The 14,997-nt window shown below is 39.8% G+C and overlaps 1 protein-coding gene across 1 annotated transcript; it reads left to right on the forward strand.

The window, feature by feature from the left end:
* Positions 1-6,275: 6,275 nt before the first annotated feature.
* On the forward strand, positions 6,276-14,149 carry dact2 (dishevelled-binding antagonist of beta-catenin 2). Its single transcript, XM_088351188.1, has 4 exons — positions 6,276-6,741; positions 9,344-9,476; positions 9,575-9,865; positions 11,246-14,149. Exons 1-4 carry the CDS (start codon positions 6,466-6,468, stop codon positions 12,964-12,966), a joined length of 2,421 nt encoding a protein of 806 aa, XP_088207314.1. The 5' UTR covers positions 6,276-6,465; the 3' UTR covers positions 12,967-14,149.
* The last annotated feature ends 848 nt before the right edge of the window (positions 14,150-14,997 follow it).

Below are 14,997 nucleotides of genomic sequence, written 5' to 3' on the forward strand. Positions count from 1 at the left end.
TATTAACAAAGAGAGATGGTACACAGAAAGAGTTTTAATAATTTACGGTACCTTAACCCCTTAACGGTCCGACTTTTTATACACAAATATGTGTCTGTACGATGTCACCAGTCACTATGTCGTGCCATATATCATTGGAAAGCTTAAACTCTTGGGATTTAAGATATGATGATCATTTCAAAATATACTCATGAGAGAAACATCACCATCAATCTGAAACAAGATACCCGAAAGTTATAAGGCGTGGGTAACTCACCGTTACGTCCCCTGGACGTCCCTAAGTTCTTTTAATGTCGTTGAAGATGGTTTTGTTACATCAAGGACAATCCATAGAATCCAACCGTGTAAAATACTTACTCCAAAACATACAATAAGGAATCCGCCCTAAACATTTCTGCTTCGTTGGACGTTGCTTCTTGCAATCAGTTCGTTTCGCCACATTATTTTCGTTTACAAAATAACAGACGCTTAAATTTATTCCCAATATGGTAGTTAGTCCTCCCTATTTCAATTGACACTTTTTCTATGATGAGGATCTGTTCATGTTAGTCCTATTCTTGCACAAAGCAAGAAGTTACATGAAACTTGCGTCTTCCTCGACACATATATTCCACTTCTTACCTTTATTGCTTAGGGGCCTCTGGCGCCCGTTACAAAAAAAATGCATGAATTGGCTGCATCGTTGCAAAAGCCGCAGGGTAAAAGTTGCGGCTTATAGTCAGGATTTTACGATATGTATGTATGTATGTATGTATGTATGTATGTATGTATGTATGTATGGTTGGATGGATGGATGGATGAATGGATGGATAGATGGGTGGATGGGTGGAATGATGGATGGATGGATGGATGGATGGATGGATGGATGGATGGATGGATGGATGGATGGATGGATGGATGGATGGATGGATGGATGGATGGATGGATGGATGGATGGAGGGATGGATGGATGGATGATGGATGGATGGAGGGATGGATGGATGGATGGATGGAGGGGGGAGAGTCGGAGGGTTGGGAGGTATGGAGGAATGGAGGTAAAGAGGGATGATGGGATGGATGGATGGATGGATGGATGGATGGATGGATGGATGGATGGATGGATGGATGGATGGATGGATGGATGGATGGATGGATGGTCGGGAGGAATGGAGGTAAAGAGGGATGATGGGACAGTTGGATGGATGGTTGGATGATGGATGGATGGATGGATGGATGGATGGATGGATGGATGGATGGATGGATGGATGGATGGATGGATGGTGGATGGATGGATAGATGGATGGATGGATGGATGGATGGATGGATGGATGGATGGATGGATGGATGGATGGATGGATGGATGGATGGATGGATGGATGGATGGATGGATGGATGGAGGGGGGAGAGTCAGAGAGTTGGGAGGTATGGAGGAATGGAGGTAAAGAGGGATGATGGGATGGTTGGATGGATGGATGGATGGATGGATGGATGGATGGATGGATGGATGGATGGTCGGGAGGAATGGAGGTAAAGAGGGATGATGGGACAGTTAGATGGATGGTTGGATGATGGATGGATGGATGGATGGATGGATGGATAGATGGATGGATGGATGGATGGATGGATGGATGGATGGATGGATGGATGGATGGATGGATGGATGGATGGATGGATGGATGGATGGATGGTCGGGAGGAATGGAGGTAAAGAGGGATGATGGGACAGTTGGATGGATGGTTGGATGGATGGATGGATGGTTGATGGATGAATGGATGGATGGATGGATGGATGGATGGATGGATGGATGGATGGATGGATGGATGGAGCTGATGATGTCACCTTAAAGGCGATAAGGGCTTCATAATACGGTTATTTGTGCAGCATCACAAAGACATGACGTTATCTAAAAGAGGCGTGGATATCACAATCAATTCTACATGGACGATAACGTGCGCATCTTGACAACGTGACAAGCATGAGTGATTAGATAAACAAAGGAAATGGTTATGTGGTCGTGGAATTTATCAACCCATGCAGCACTTGGATTAAAGATTTGAGCAAACCACAAAATCCTAAAGTGTGGGAATCGAGTAATAAAAGCTTGAGGCACTGAGGCTATAAGGAAGGAAAGTGGCGTGAGACTGCTCTCTAGTGGTGCAGGGATGCCATTCATCACCTATCTATGCGCATGCGTTCCATTTGTTTCTTGTTAAAAGATGCTAAAAAAAAGTTATTTTCTCTGCTGAGTTTTTTGCTGAATTTTCGTAGACGTAAACTTGGTTTAACCTATGAAAAATGTCTAATTAATAATTATTCGTGCAGTAAACGAGGATTTTGATGAATGGATTCATTCTCATTGTTTTAAAATTAAATTAGAATTGTCTTTATTGGCATGGATAAAAACGTACTGAACACGAGATTCAATATGGTAAGCCGGGATAAACACGTAATAAAGACTTGAAAGAGAGAAATTCCATTTAAAAATTGTTAATAGATAGAAATACACATTTAAAATCCAGAAAGGAAATAGTAATAAAAATATTATAATAAAATGAATTATGATAAACTAATAAATAATTGTCAGAAATCTGATGCTTGGAGACTGGCCTGACTTGTAACTGCATCGTAAACAATATGAAAAATGCAATGAAAAGGGGTGCAATAGCATTTAGCAGGAACAAATTTCAAAATAAGTCGATAAAAAAGATATGAATCGCCATTTTTTATATACAAAGGCAAAAAAATGTGTCACTGTCTTGTGCGCAAACAGTAAGAAACAAAATACTAGCTGGATCGCTATTAGCTAGCGATACTAGCTGCACCCTTTAGACTGCCATCTCGAGCCACGCTTTATACATAATGATTCAAATGGAGAAGCGCTCACAACTTTTTACATTTTGTATATTTGTATATTAAATGCTTCACTGCCAGAAGTCTCAAAGGTTGGGTCCATCGTTTGAGGTGTCCTTAAAAAAGTCGGGAGTTCAATTATTTTCTCTATTAAGTATGTGGTAACAATGCCCAACTGAGTTCAAAGAGCCTGTATGCTTTCTTTTCCTCCACGCCTATCAATTTTATCTTAATTATCTTAAAAACTGTTCAAGGCGGAACATTTTTGATTGGAGAAATGAGGTGCAGGGGGTTGCTGGAGAGTGACGTCATGCTCGACCCCGTGTTGTCGTTTTTTAAAATTTTATCATTATTTTTTTTTGTGTAGCTTTAAAATGGTGAAAGTAAGAAGAGGCCTAATTCAAGTACAGTCCATATGGATACCCAACCCCAAGAATGCTAAAGAATGAAGAGTTTCTTCAAGCATGTCTCAGAAATCCGCGTACTTGCACGTGCTGTCACAAACCAGGGCAGGAAACTGGATTGAGAACCCAATAGCGTAACGTACTCACAATTTATCAGGGCGAGGAGGAATGCGCGCACTCGATCCGGGGATCGATGGTCGCTGAAGTGGATTGAAATCCAAACAAAAGAGTGGTAAAAATCAAACAAATCAAGCCAAAAATAAAACAGGATCAAACGCAGGCAAATTCACAGACTAGGCATTCCACAGAGTTTAACAGGAGTCTTGCAGAAGTTTCACACGCGCTCCGACTACTAATGGCTCAAAGGACCACGTTTAAGTGCTCCCAAGGAGCAATCAGTCAACGTGTCTCAGCCGGTGTCCACGGGCTGGGCCAACTGGGCACCGTGGCAATCGCGACAGAACCCGGCGCCACCCGGCTGGGAACAACTGGGCGCCATGGCAACCGTGACACGTGCAACGTGAACGAACAAGTCGACAGAGCCTGTAATAATGATAAAAGCCAGAAGATGGCAGCCGTGAGTAAATATGTTCCAAAATTTGTCTAGCTCTTAACTAACAAAAAAAACCTCATTGAAACCATTGTTTCATTATGATTGCCCAAAATATTCAACGCTGTAACACCCAGATGTAGAAAAACATAAAAGAAAACAAATATAACACTTAGATGGAGTTAAAAGTTTTATTAAAACTTTATTATACTTATTTAACTCTGATAAATCCAGTCCTAGGTAACAAAGTTTTATCGCTCAGCCAAAGTTTTTCTCACCCTGAATAATTGTTAGCCGGGGGACATTAGCACCTGATTACTGTGCTTTCTTTTTGTTGACGTTTGTAGTTTTAAGTTAATAACCTATCCACCCCAAAATATCAAAAATGCGAAAATAAGTCGAAAAAGGTGTGTGCTGTTAAGATTTGTCAAGTTTATAGCGCTCTTACTCGTGAAATTGCGGTAAGACGTTGTCTATTGAGTGACGTCATTACACACGCACTGTATTTCGTTTTGCTAATTGTTGATTGCCATGTTGGCTAGGATGAAGCCCTGTTCTTGTTTGCTTGCTGTTAAGAATAAATATTCTTAAAGGCTGAACCACAATGTCCTGCTTATATTGTCACGCATGAGGAAACATGTGCGACCTATGACGTCAGGAAAGATTGGTTTAAGAAAAAAATATTTCATTCTCTTCCGAATAAAAACACAATATAGCACCTCCATTTTTCATTGATTTACTAATGAGAGCTGTGGAATACTATTCTGAACATTACCTTCAAAAATCTGGTCATTTGATACGTTGTCAGTGCATACCTGTCAACCTGTACGTTTTTTTCCGTACAAAGTACGTTTATTATGCATTTTAAGACATGTACGACGTACGAGAAAATCTGTATGGAAAAACGCAAATTTGTCGATTTATGGGTACCATCCGGTATACACCGACTATCACGAAACGGCAAATCAATCAAGTCAAACGATTTCGCCGCGGTAGCCTCTATCTCGGTATCGTTTATTTTGTTGCAAACTAATTTTTTCCTCCAAAAGACATTTTTATTTACAAATTTAAATTTAAAGTGTTATTAAAGGATATTTTAGTTAAGCTGATAACAATTGTTCCTGATTTTTTCATTGTTTTATTTTTTTATTAATAATATGTACAGAATGATATAACAAAACACATGTACAATATAACATGTTAAACTACATAAATAAACACGTTTGAAAAAAAATATGGTGTAAGATTTTTTTGTATTTTGTAAGGGAAAATGCGAGTTTGTAAGGGCATGGAGCTGTGGAGGTTGACAGGTATGTCAGTGGCTTCGTTGAAGTCATATAACAGCTACAATTGGCTGCATAGCCATGCTTGTGCTAATTCATGGCATACGTTAGTGACAGCTTCGATATTTATAACTCAACATTTCTTATCAAACACGACCCCGACAACCCTAAAAAGAATGCTTTCCTTTTGACCGCGAGAGAGCGCTCTTGTCCAAGGCTTTCCAAAAAAGTGTTATGTTCTTTGTGCGCTTGGTAACAAACAACATAAAATTGTTTTTAAAATAAAATATAAAACATGGACAGCTATGTCATTAAATTCAGAGCTGCAAAAATAGTTCACTCTCATATGTGGTTTAAAAAACAGTACGCAGAGTATAATAAATACATATACTCTTATTCTGTTTTCCACTGGATAGCAGCAGTACATCTCTCATCTTATTAGCTGCACTGCTTATCCTCAGTAGGGTCGCAGGGGTGTTGGAGCCCATCCCAGCAATCATCGGGCAGTGGGCAGGGGACACCCTGAACTGGTTGCCAGCCAATCGCAGGGCACACAGGGACAGACATCTCGCCCGCTCATTTACACCTAGGGACAATTTGGACCGGCCAATCCACCAGAAACGCATGTCTTTGGAATGTGGGAGGAAACCGTAGTGCCCGGAAGCACGGGTAGAACATGCAAACTCCGCACAGGAAGTCCGGTAGCTGGATTTGAACCCACACAGGAGGTTCCCAAGACCTTAAAACTGTGCCGCACACGCGCTAACCACTGATCCACCGTGCTGCCCCTGATAGATAGATAGATAGATAGATAGATAGATAGATAGATAGATAGATAGATAGATAGATAGATAGATAGATAGATAGATAGATAGATAGATAGATAGATAGATAGATAGATAGATAGATAGATAGATAGATAGATAGATAGATAGATAGATAGATAGATAGATAGATAGATAGATAGATAGATAGATAGATAGATAGATAGATAGATAGATAGATAGATAGACTGTGTGTGTTTAAAAAAAAAAAAAAACAAGAGAGTATGGCATCGTTCACAGAGAAAGAGAATATAGAGAGCATCAAAATGAAAATAGCCCCCTAACACTTAATTGCGCACTGTGTACATCTCAGTACGTGGCTTGGCAGCTCCGGGAACACTTGAAAAGGAAGATTAGAACCAGATGTTGACTGGGGGGCCGGGGGCCAGCCAATAAGGGACCAGGCCATTTGGTCTATGGGAGGAGCCCCAGTCTCTCCTCTGAGCACAAGAGTGTTTCTATCAGGTACTTTAAAACAAGAAGGTCACAAACTGCAAGACTGAGCCACAGCAAGTTGCAGAGACCTTTTTTTGTATCTTCATTTTTCCGGATATGCTTGGATTTTTCTTTTCAGCATGCTGAGCAGTGCAAGTGGTTCTTGCGTGGGAATGATGAGCTCCGCTGTCGCAATGGATCGCTGCAGGGTCGGGGAAAGGCTCCAAGCAGCCGTGGCCGGTTTGCAGGAGCTCCATTTGCTCCGGGATAGACAGGGGGACATGGTGAGATGGGCCCTCGGCTTGGATCGAGAAGAACCGGTCACTTTCGTTCGTGCAAATTCGGAGGACCCCAGGAAAATGGGGGGTGAGGAGCAACGATTGGAGGCGACCCTCACTGCCCTGAAGCAACAGCTGGTAGGAAGTTATTTAAACGTTGAAAGTTGTTTTGTGCAATCTCAGAAGAATATTTCGACACATTTACATGTACTTGTCAACCTCAGCCAACCGGAACGATTAACGATCCCTTATTTAGCTATAATAAACATCACAAACAAAACGCAGAACCTATTTACTCACAGCAAGACGGACTATGTACAATAAAACAAAGATAATTTGAGTAAACAAGTTTATTTACCAAGTAAACAACACAAACACTTATTTCAGCGTCCTTAGTTTTTTGCTACGGAAATACTCCAAAATACTACTTCAGAAATACGAGACGAATACTACAAAAATACTTTTGCAGAAATACTATAATAATACTACAGAAATATTACAAAATGTTTTTTAAAAATCCTACTACAGAAGAACTGTACTGCAAAGACAAAACTACAGTACAGTAATACTACAAAAAACACCACAGAAATACCACAAGAACACAACAAAAATACTACAAAATCATACTAAGGAAAAAGTTTTTTTTTAAATCCTACGACAGAAATATTATGCTAAAAAAAATATCCATGGAAAATACTACAAAAATAATAACTAGAAAAAAATATATACTATACTTCCAAAATCTTACAAGGGAAAAATACAGAGAATAAAACAAAAATAATACAGCAGAAATACTCCAAAAATATGTTCATGCGTACGTTATTAATTATCGCAATTCTCTTTACTAAGCGATAATGAACTTAACAAACACAACGCGGAACCTATTTACTCACAGCAAGACAGACTATGTAGAATATAAACAAATATTATTGTGTAAACAAGTTTATTTTATTTATCAAATAAACAACACAATCAATTCTTTCAGCATCTTTCTTTGGTCTTTCCCCAGTTATAATAAATTTAGTATTGCTTATTACTGTGCAGGATTTTGCAGACTTCACCTCTACTACATAGGGTTTTACCCTATAATAGAAACTGTCACAAAGAGACAGACTGAAGAGATCTTTTCTTCCTCATGCCATGAGGCTCTTTAACTCTACCCGGCAGAGTAAAAGCCCACAGTAAACCACACCACCTACATTGCATATTACCGAATCTTACTGCAATATGTATTCTGTGTAGCACTATTTAATTATTCTATATAACACGCTACAGTGGGCATTTGCACGTCACACTGGGTATTTGTATATTGTATTATTTTTGCTTTATTATTGTATTGTTCTCAGCTCAGGGATGCTGCTGGAAATGTGAATTTCTCTTCGGGGATGAATAAAGTATCTATCTATCCATCTATCCATCAAAGATGTCAGAGTAGTAGTTCTCATTGTCTTCCTGTACTCAATGACGTTGTCGTCTGCTACCAGTGACCGAGATGAACTTGATTAGAGCCGAAATGGGCAAAAGGAGATCGTTCTAACAACAAAACCTTTTCTTTTCTTCAAAAAAATGCTATTTGACTTGACGTACACTATTTGAAATGATCAAAAACTGAGAAAAATATATGGGGAAAACGTTTAAGTTGACAGGTACGCATTTAGGTGGATGAGTGTTGCAGTCATCTTGTGTGCATGCTTCGTTTTGTAACAAATTTGCAAGTTCTCAGCTGGAGATAGGAAGCAGTAAATCAGGTTCATTGCTGTAGCAAAGTATGCGAGGTGTAAACTGCAGGGGGTCAGTCGCAATCATTAACAGCTAATGCCAGGAAATAATAAAACCAGTGAATGTGTGTTCTTCAGTAAGTGACAATTATGAGTGTTGCTGACAACTGGCAATGTGAGGTCCTGTAGCTGTAAAAATATGCTGCTGTTTTAATCATTTGCAGGAGTAGCGGTGAATAGTTGCAGTGATTGTCTTTTCGCCTTTTAGGGGGTTGACCAACATAAATTCTCATTAGATTCCACCCGAAATTGCATTAGCTCTACAAGGGGTTACAAACGTAGTGCCCGCGGGCACAACGTAGACCCCGGACTGGGAAAATATCTTACCATTACTGGGTCATTATGAATTTCTGATTAAATACATTTTTTGGTCTGTGCTTGACTGAGTTTATTTAGCGTACTTTCAATAATTAACCTGGTAATAACACATTAACAACGTAATAATAACGAGTTATTTTAGAAAGGGCTATCAAACTGGTAGCCTTTTGCGCTAATTAGTAACAAAAGGTAGCTCTCAGCTTCAAAAAGGTTGGAGACCTCTGATCTATACTGCATACGGTTTTAATACACATTATGTGTAACTTCACGAAGCAAAACGGAATAACATAATCTATATTATGATTTAAAAGTGCATTGTTTTTTTTCCCACCATGTTAACAACTGTAACAGTAAATGGGTTGACTGCAAAGCAAACAGACCCCCATCCCAACCCCCAATCTTTGCTCCGCTAAGCAGTTTACACAATGGCCAGCCTTCGCTGTGGGGGAGAAATGAGTTACCCACCATTGCTTTTTCATGCTCCCCCTTCCATGTCCTGCTGAGGTTAATCATCAGCCACAGCTGAGTAGCGCCTGTTTTTAAAATTGTGTACAGTAGTTCGCTTTATCCACCCAACACTGACCAAGCAGTAGCAGGTATAGCGAAAAATGTGTAAAAAAAAAACCTCTATTTTTCTGTTACAGTCTCGTCTCCGGAAACAGGATGTAGGGCTGAAGACACACCTTCAGCAGCTGGACCAACAAATAAATGAGCTGAAGCTGGATGTAAACAAAGCCTCCACCGAACAACTGGAGAGCGACAGCAGGCCAAGTTCAGGTGTGTACGCTCACATTGGCCTGCAAGATTCTCCACATTTAAGAAAGACGGCGTAAAGTAAATTGATTTTTGCCGTTAAGTACTTCTCCTCTCTTCAGGTTTCTATGAGCTCAGTGATGGAGGGTCATGCTCCTTGTCCAACTCCTGCACTTCTGTGTATAGCGAGTGCCTGTCTTCTTCGCAGACAAGTCTTCTCTTCCCACCCGCGAGCCCGGCTAATTCTCAAATTAGCGCTACCATGCAAGCCGATGTGTACCTTCGGCGTTCGGCCGATGAAAGGGCGAGCCACCCTAACCCTGCCCGGACCGCTGGCCTTCACCTGGGTAGCGGAAGGATCAGAGCAAGCTCTGTTGTTGCTGAACTTGGACGACCAAGACCCGTTTCAACAGGTAGTCACTTCTTGCGCACAATTTTGACGGTGTTGCAACAGGTAGCCCTTAAAGCAGGGGTGGGCAAACCTTTTGAGTTGCAAGACGCATCGGGTTGAAAATTTGGTAGATTAGTCAGGCCAGGAAGGAAAACAAATATTGATTGATTTTATTATTTAGATCTGTCAAGACTTGAATCTGATACCTCAGCAATACATAAGGAAAAATAAAGGAACAGGGGGGTACCACAACAACCACACATTTTTATTATTTACAATGGTATATATTATCATTATATATTCACCATTGTTGTCTGGTGGACTTGATTATTAACCCATAAAGGACGTATGTGGCCTGCGGGCTGTGGTTTGCGCATCCCTGCAGTCAACGCTACCTGGGTAGCCTGGAGATCAGTTTAGAAAATAGTTCACCACTACAACATTTAAAAATATAAACAAAGGAAAACATTTATAGAAATTGTTTTGTATTTGTAGCATCTGATCAGTGTTTTACATATTAATCCTTAAAAATAACTCTGAATAGCCTATGAATGATCCATGGAATCGTCTGCTGGTATTTTTCAAAGATATTTTGTTGTTGACTCACACTATGTTAGCCCTACAACTAATAACAAACTGTTGTTAACATAATCATTACATAGTAACAACATTGTAATAGCATGATAAAACTTTTTATTCAAAAAAATCCTTGACCTGTAATGTAGTCATCGTCTATCGTTTTCTATACAAACAGTTCAGGTTTTTTTTTTATCTGACTTTGCTTAAGGGTAATTTATTAAAAAAATATTTGGCTCCTTTTTGCTGAAAACAAAGTCGAAATTACTTTAAAAACCCTCAAATACAATGTCCAGAGGTGTTTAAAAAAATCTACTTGAAGCAAAAACTTTGTTGTTCATATTTAATTTTACAGGCTACATGATGCAAATGAGTCACTATAACACTTTAAAATAAATAAAGTTCCAGTTGACCACAATTTTATATGAAAAATGTATGGTTTCCAACATTAAAAAACTCACGTTATTTAGTGGCAGAAAATACCCGCCACACATTGTATTTAGGTGTGTTTTTATGTTTAGTATGTATTTTTAGAAGATAAACTCTAAATAGTTAGTTCTAAATTAATTAAAATGTGCAATCACATCTCCGTTTGTTAGTAAACACATTTGTCCATTTTCCTGTTACTCAACAGGACTAATGAATCATGTAAAAATATTATTTTGTTGTGCAGATAAATGTATAAAAATTATATGAGTGATTATCAGATTTGACAGCCCTATTATACAACATAAACAGTATGTAATAGTATATATGCTGCAAAGTACTTAATTTAGTGTTTCATATGAAACGTTCTTTCCTGTTTAATGCTTGCTGTGTTTGCCAGGTGACCTGGACAGGATGATAACTCAAGGACTCAACTATAAACCAGGGGATGCTAGGAAACCAGCAATATGCCCAATTCCAAAGCTCCCTCCAATGGACCCTAAATTCCAGAGCAATTTGATATCCCGCAGTGGGCTTGAATTGTACCACTACCCGAGCCCCTTGCATGCCGTCGCCCTCCAAAGTCCAATCTTTTTCCATAGTGGGGAATCTGTTTCATTTACAAATGCTGACAAGCCCCTAGTGACTGATTCTGATACACTGCAGGGTACTGTAATGGGCTACGGTACCAAGACTCTGGGTTATATTGACAAACTGATCCAGCGCAGCTCCAACAAATCCTACATTCAGATGGCCTCAGAGACTTTACAGACACACAGCACCTCTCAGAGAAAAGCCCCTGAGATTGCAACTGTTTTTCCTCAGAAACCGGTATCTTTTCCTCAACCGACAAGAGCCATGAGGAATCTGCCACTAGATGATGGACAGGTCAGGCTTTTGAGTCCAGAAACAACTGATAATAATGTAGGCCACCATCAGTCTACGAGACCACAGGAGATCTCATACGGGAATACCAATCTGTCTGTAACAAGAGAGTACAGCTCAGACGAGGTTACTACTTCATCACTGAAGACCAAGGACAAAACGCTTGTGTTGAGAAGCCACGCGGAAAATCTTCGCCTCCCAACGAGGCCCTTAGAGAAGCACAGCCCCATACAAAGACCGGCCTTGTCTCACAGTTCAAGCGCAGACGACAGTCAAGTCTTTGAGGCGCAAAACGCCCACACTGACTCCCCCCAGTTTGTCCACGCCAAATTCGTCCCCGCTGGAACTCAGAGGGTCAAAGTGCGACAAGCTGATCGTAAAACCAAAGCTATAAAATTCAGACGGAGGAGCGGTGAGAAGCCCCGAGCGTTGAGGCAGCAGTATGGCTACCCGACCAGGGAATGCAATGGACCAAAGTGTGACCCAAGAAAACTCTTAAAGTATAGGGACCACAAACAAGGTTCAGGTTCAGATTCCAGCCAATGTGGCCCTGGACTAATCTATCCCCTGAAGGTCCATTCGAAACCACACCCGGCTCCAGCTGTTAAGTCCGGCAAAAGCCGCCGATTGCAATGTGGGGAGTATGAACCTCCAGTGGAGGCAAGGAGGAAGAGGCAAGGGGCTGTCAAGTGGGTATCCGATGGTGAGAAGGTTTTGTGTGCTCAACGACAAAGATCCAAAGAAGGTTATGCTAATGCTAGGTCACCCCAATGGATAGGACCTCACCATCCCTTCATGTCATCCGACGCATTCAATTCTAAACTCAACGCTAGATACCCCCCAGCCCCCTTTCATGCAACCGCCCTCTACCCGCCTCGATGCGAATCCGAATACTCGGCCGAGTGCATGTCAGTTTTCCATTCCACTATCGCCGCGAGCAGCGACGGCGAGTTGAGCGACAACACCACCAATCGCTTCGGCGATAGCGAATCCAGCCAAGGTTGCCAGTCTTTCTCAGACTCTGACAGCAGCCTATCCCAGGAGGAGGGAGAACACTCGGAGGAAGCCGACCTGGTGTGGGCCGAGGCTTCCCCAGGGAATGCCGCAGTTGGAAGGACCCTCCAGCGAATCCCGCGACCAGAACCCTCTGCTTGCCGCATCAAAGCTTCTCGAGCCCTCAAAAAGAAAATTCGGCGCTTCCAGCCTGCCTCAATGAAGGTCATGACCCTGGTGTAGTATTTGTCACTGTACGGGAAAAAAACGAACTTTGTTGGAAAAAAATCGAACCTGTTTCAGCGCTCTTTTTCTCGGTGCACTGTTTTGTTTTTCCTTTTTTGTTGAAAATGTATACCCATCTAAGTTTTTTTTTTTTTTTAAATGCATGCTTGTGTAACAGTCATACTTATTTTTAAATGTCTATATTATTATTTTTAATGCATGTATCATATAAGCCTTGTGGAAGATGTCATTAAAATGTGTACATTGGCAAATAAGTTCAATTTTATTCAAAGCAAATATTTATTGTCCTTAGTGTTTGGGCTTTTTCTGACTGACAATCCATATTTCTTATAATAAACTACCAGCTTCCCTGCACAACCTAATATGTATATATATTTAATCTGGTTTTATCATAAAAAGAACACAAAACCTTTGTTAAAATTAAATAAAAATTGCCCCTTGTTAACTTGTAACTGGTTTCGTTTTCAAATAAAAAAAAACTATAACTTAAAGTTACCTAATTTAGTCTGATATGGAAGACCCTAGCTAATTTTTATTGCTTTAAATTGTCTGTATGAAAATGCGCATTTGAAGTACATGACTTTTCTTTTATCTCCATCAAATAATTATTATCTGCAGTATAGAATGTTTATCATTTTATCAAACTTTTTTTTTCAAATTTTATTGGAAAAATCAACTTAAACAATGTACATAATAATTAGAACATAATATCTACCAAATGAGCAAGAATTCTGTCAGAACAATACTAGTTCTAAATAATTATTACTTAAACTGAGACCAGCCAACACACTCCAAAAAGACCCTAATTACTTATTATTTATACTTTTTACTCTTCCTGCCTCTGTTTCACTTCCAACAGCTTCACTAAAATAAAATAAAAGCAGAACGATGTAGTGGTGGGAAAAGTTTAAGTGCTCTTGTTAACAGGGTTGGGTAGGGTTACTTTAACTGGATTACTTTCAATTACTTTTGGATTACTCCAATACCAAATATGCTAATAAAACACAAAAGAAACTAAATATGAATACAATTATGACTCACAACACGTGGTAAGCTTTCTCTCCTGGCTTTGATCTCCGGCAAAACTAAAATAAAATGCAACAGAAACAAAATGAAAATAAATCCAAACAGCTTGCCAACATCATTTTTGCCGTTCCATGTATTCCATTACTCCCCAAGCTTGCACACAATTTTGTAATTGTATTCATATTTGGTTTCTTTTGTCTTTTATTAGCATATTTGGTATTGGAGTAATCCAAAAGTAATTGAAAGTAATCAAGTTCAAGTAACCCTACCCAACCCTGCTTGTTAACACATATTTTGAATTTTGTTAGGAAACCGCAAATGATGCAACCCACCTTTAAGTCTTCATAAATCTATCAATTTTATATCTTCATCTTTTTTGTAGCATACAGTGCATTGTAAACGTCTTCAAATTTGCAACCGTTTTGGAGTTGAGATCATATGAATTTGACTGACCCCGTCCAAAATAAGAGAAGAAATCGAAATTGTTTCCAAATTTGGTTGGATGCTGATAATAACGATTTCTATTTTCAGGGAGGAAATGTTATAATGTCAATTAAAATTTAGTGTTTCGGGACTTTTGTTATTTTCCTAACACTGATCACTACAGGTGCCTTTTGCATGAAAATGTAACTATATTCTGTGAGTAAACAACCTTACTGTGACTCCCATGCAATTGCTTTTGATCCTTGCAAACATCCTGCTGAGGCTAAGCAATATACCGGAGCTATCTGCTCCAGCTCCTTATCTGGTTTCCTGATTCGAACCATCTGTTGCTTTTAATAAGTTGCAGATCCAACATTCGACCTAGTCCTAGACGGTCATGCTTAATTAGTTGGGGGAAACGCCACTCAGACATTTAAATACATGTAAACACATTTGCACTCAAGCGCTAAAAGGAACAACTTATCACGCATGAATGGACTTTGCGATGGCAGAAAGTGAGTCAGCATTGGCCTTGACTTATAAAAGGATTACAGACTAGAGCTAATGGTGTTAAAAAAG

This window comes from Urocampus carinirostris, chromosome 13, assembly GCF_059441175.1.
Source record: "Urocampus carinirostris isolate Australia breed hairy pipefish chromosome 13, RoL_Ucar_1.0, whole genome shotgun sequence".
NCBI lineage: Eukaryota > Metazoa > Chordata > Actinopteri > Syngnathiformes > Syngnathidae > Urocampus > Urocampus carinirostris.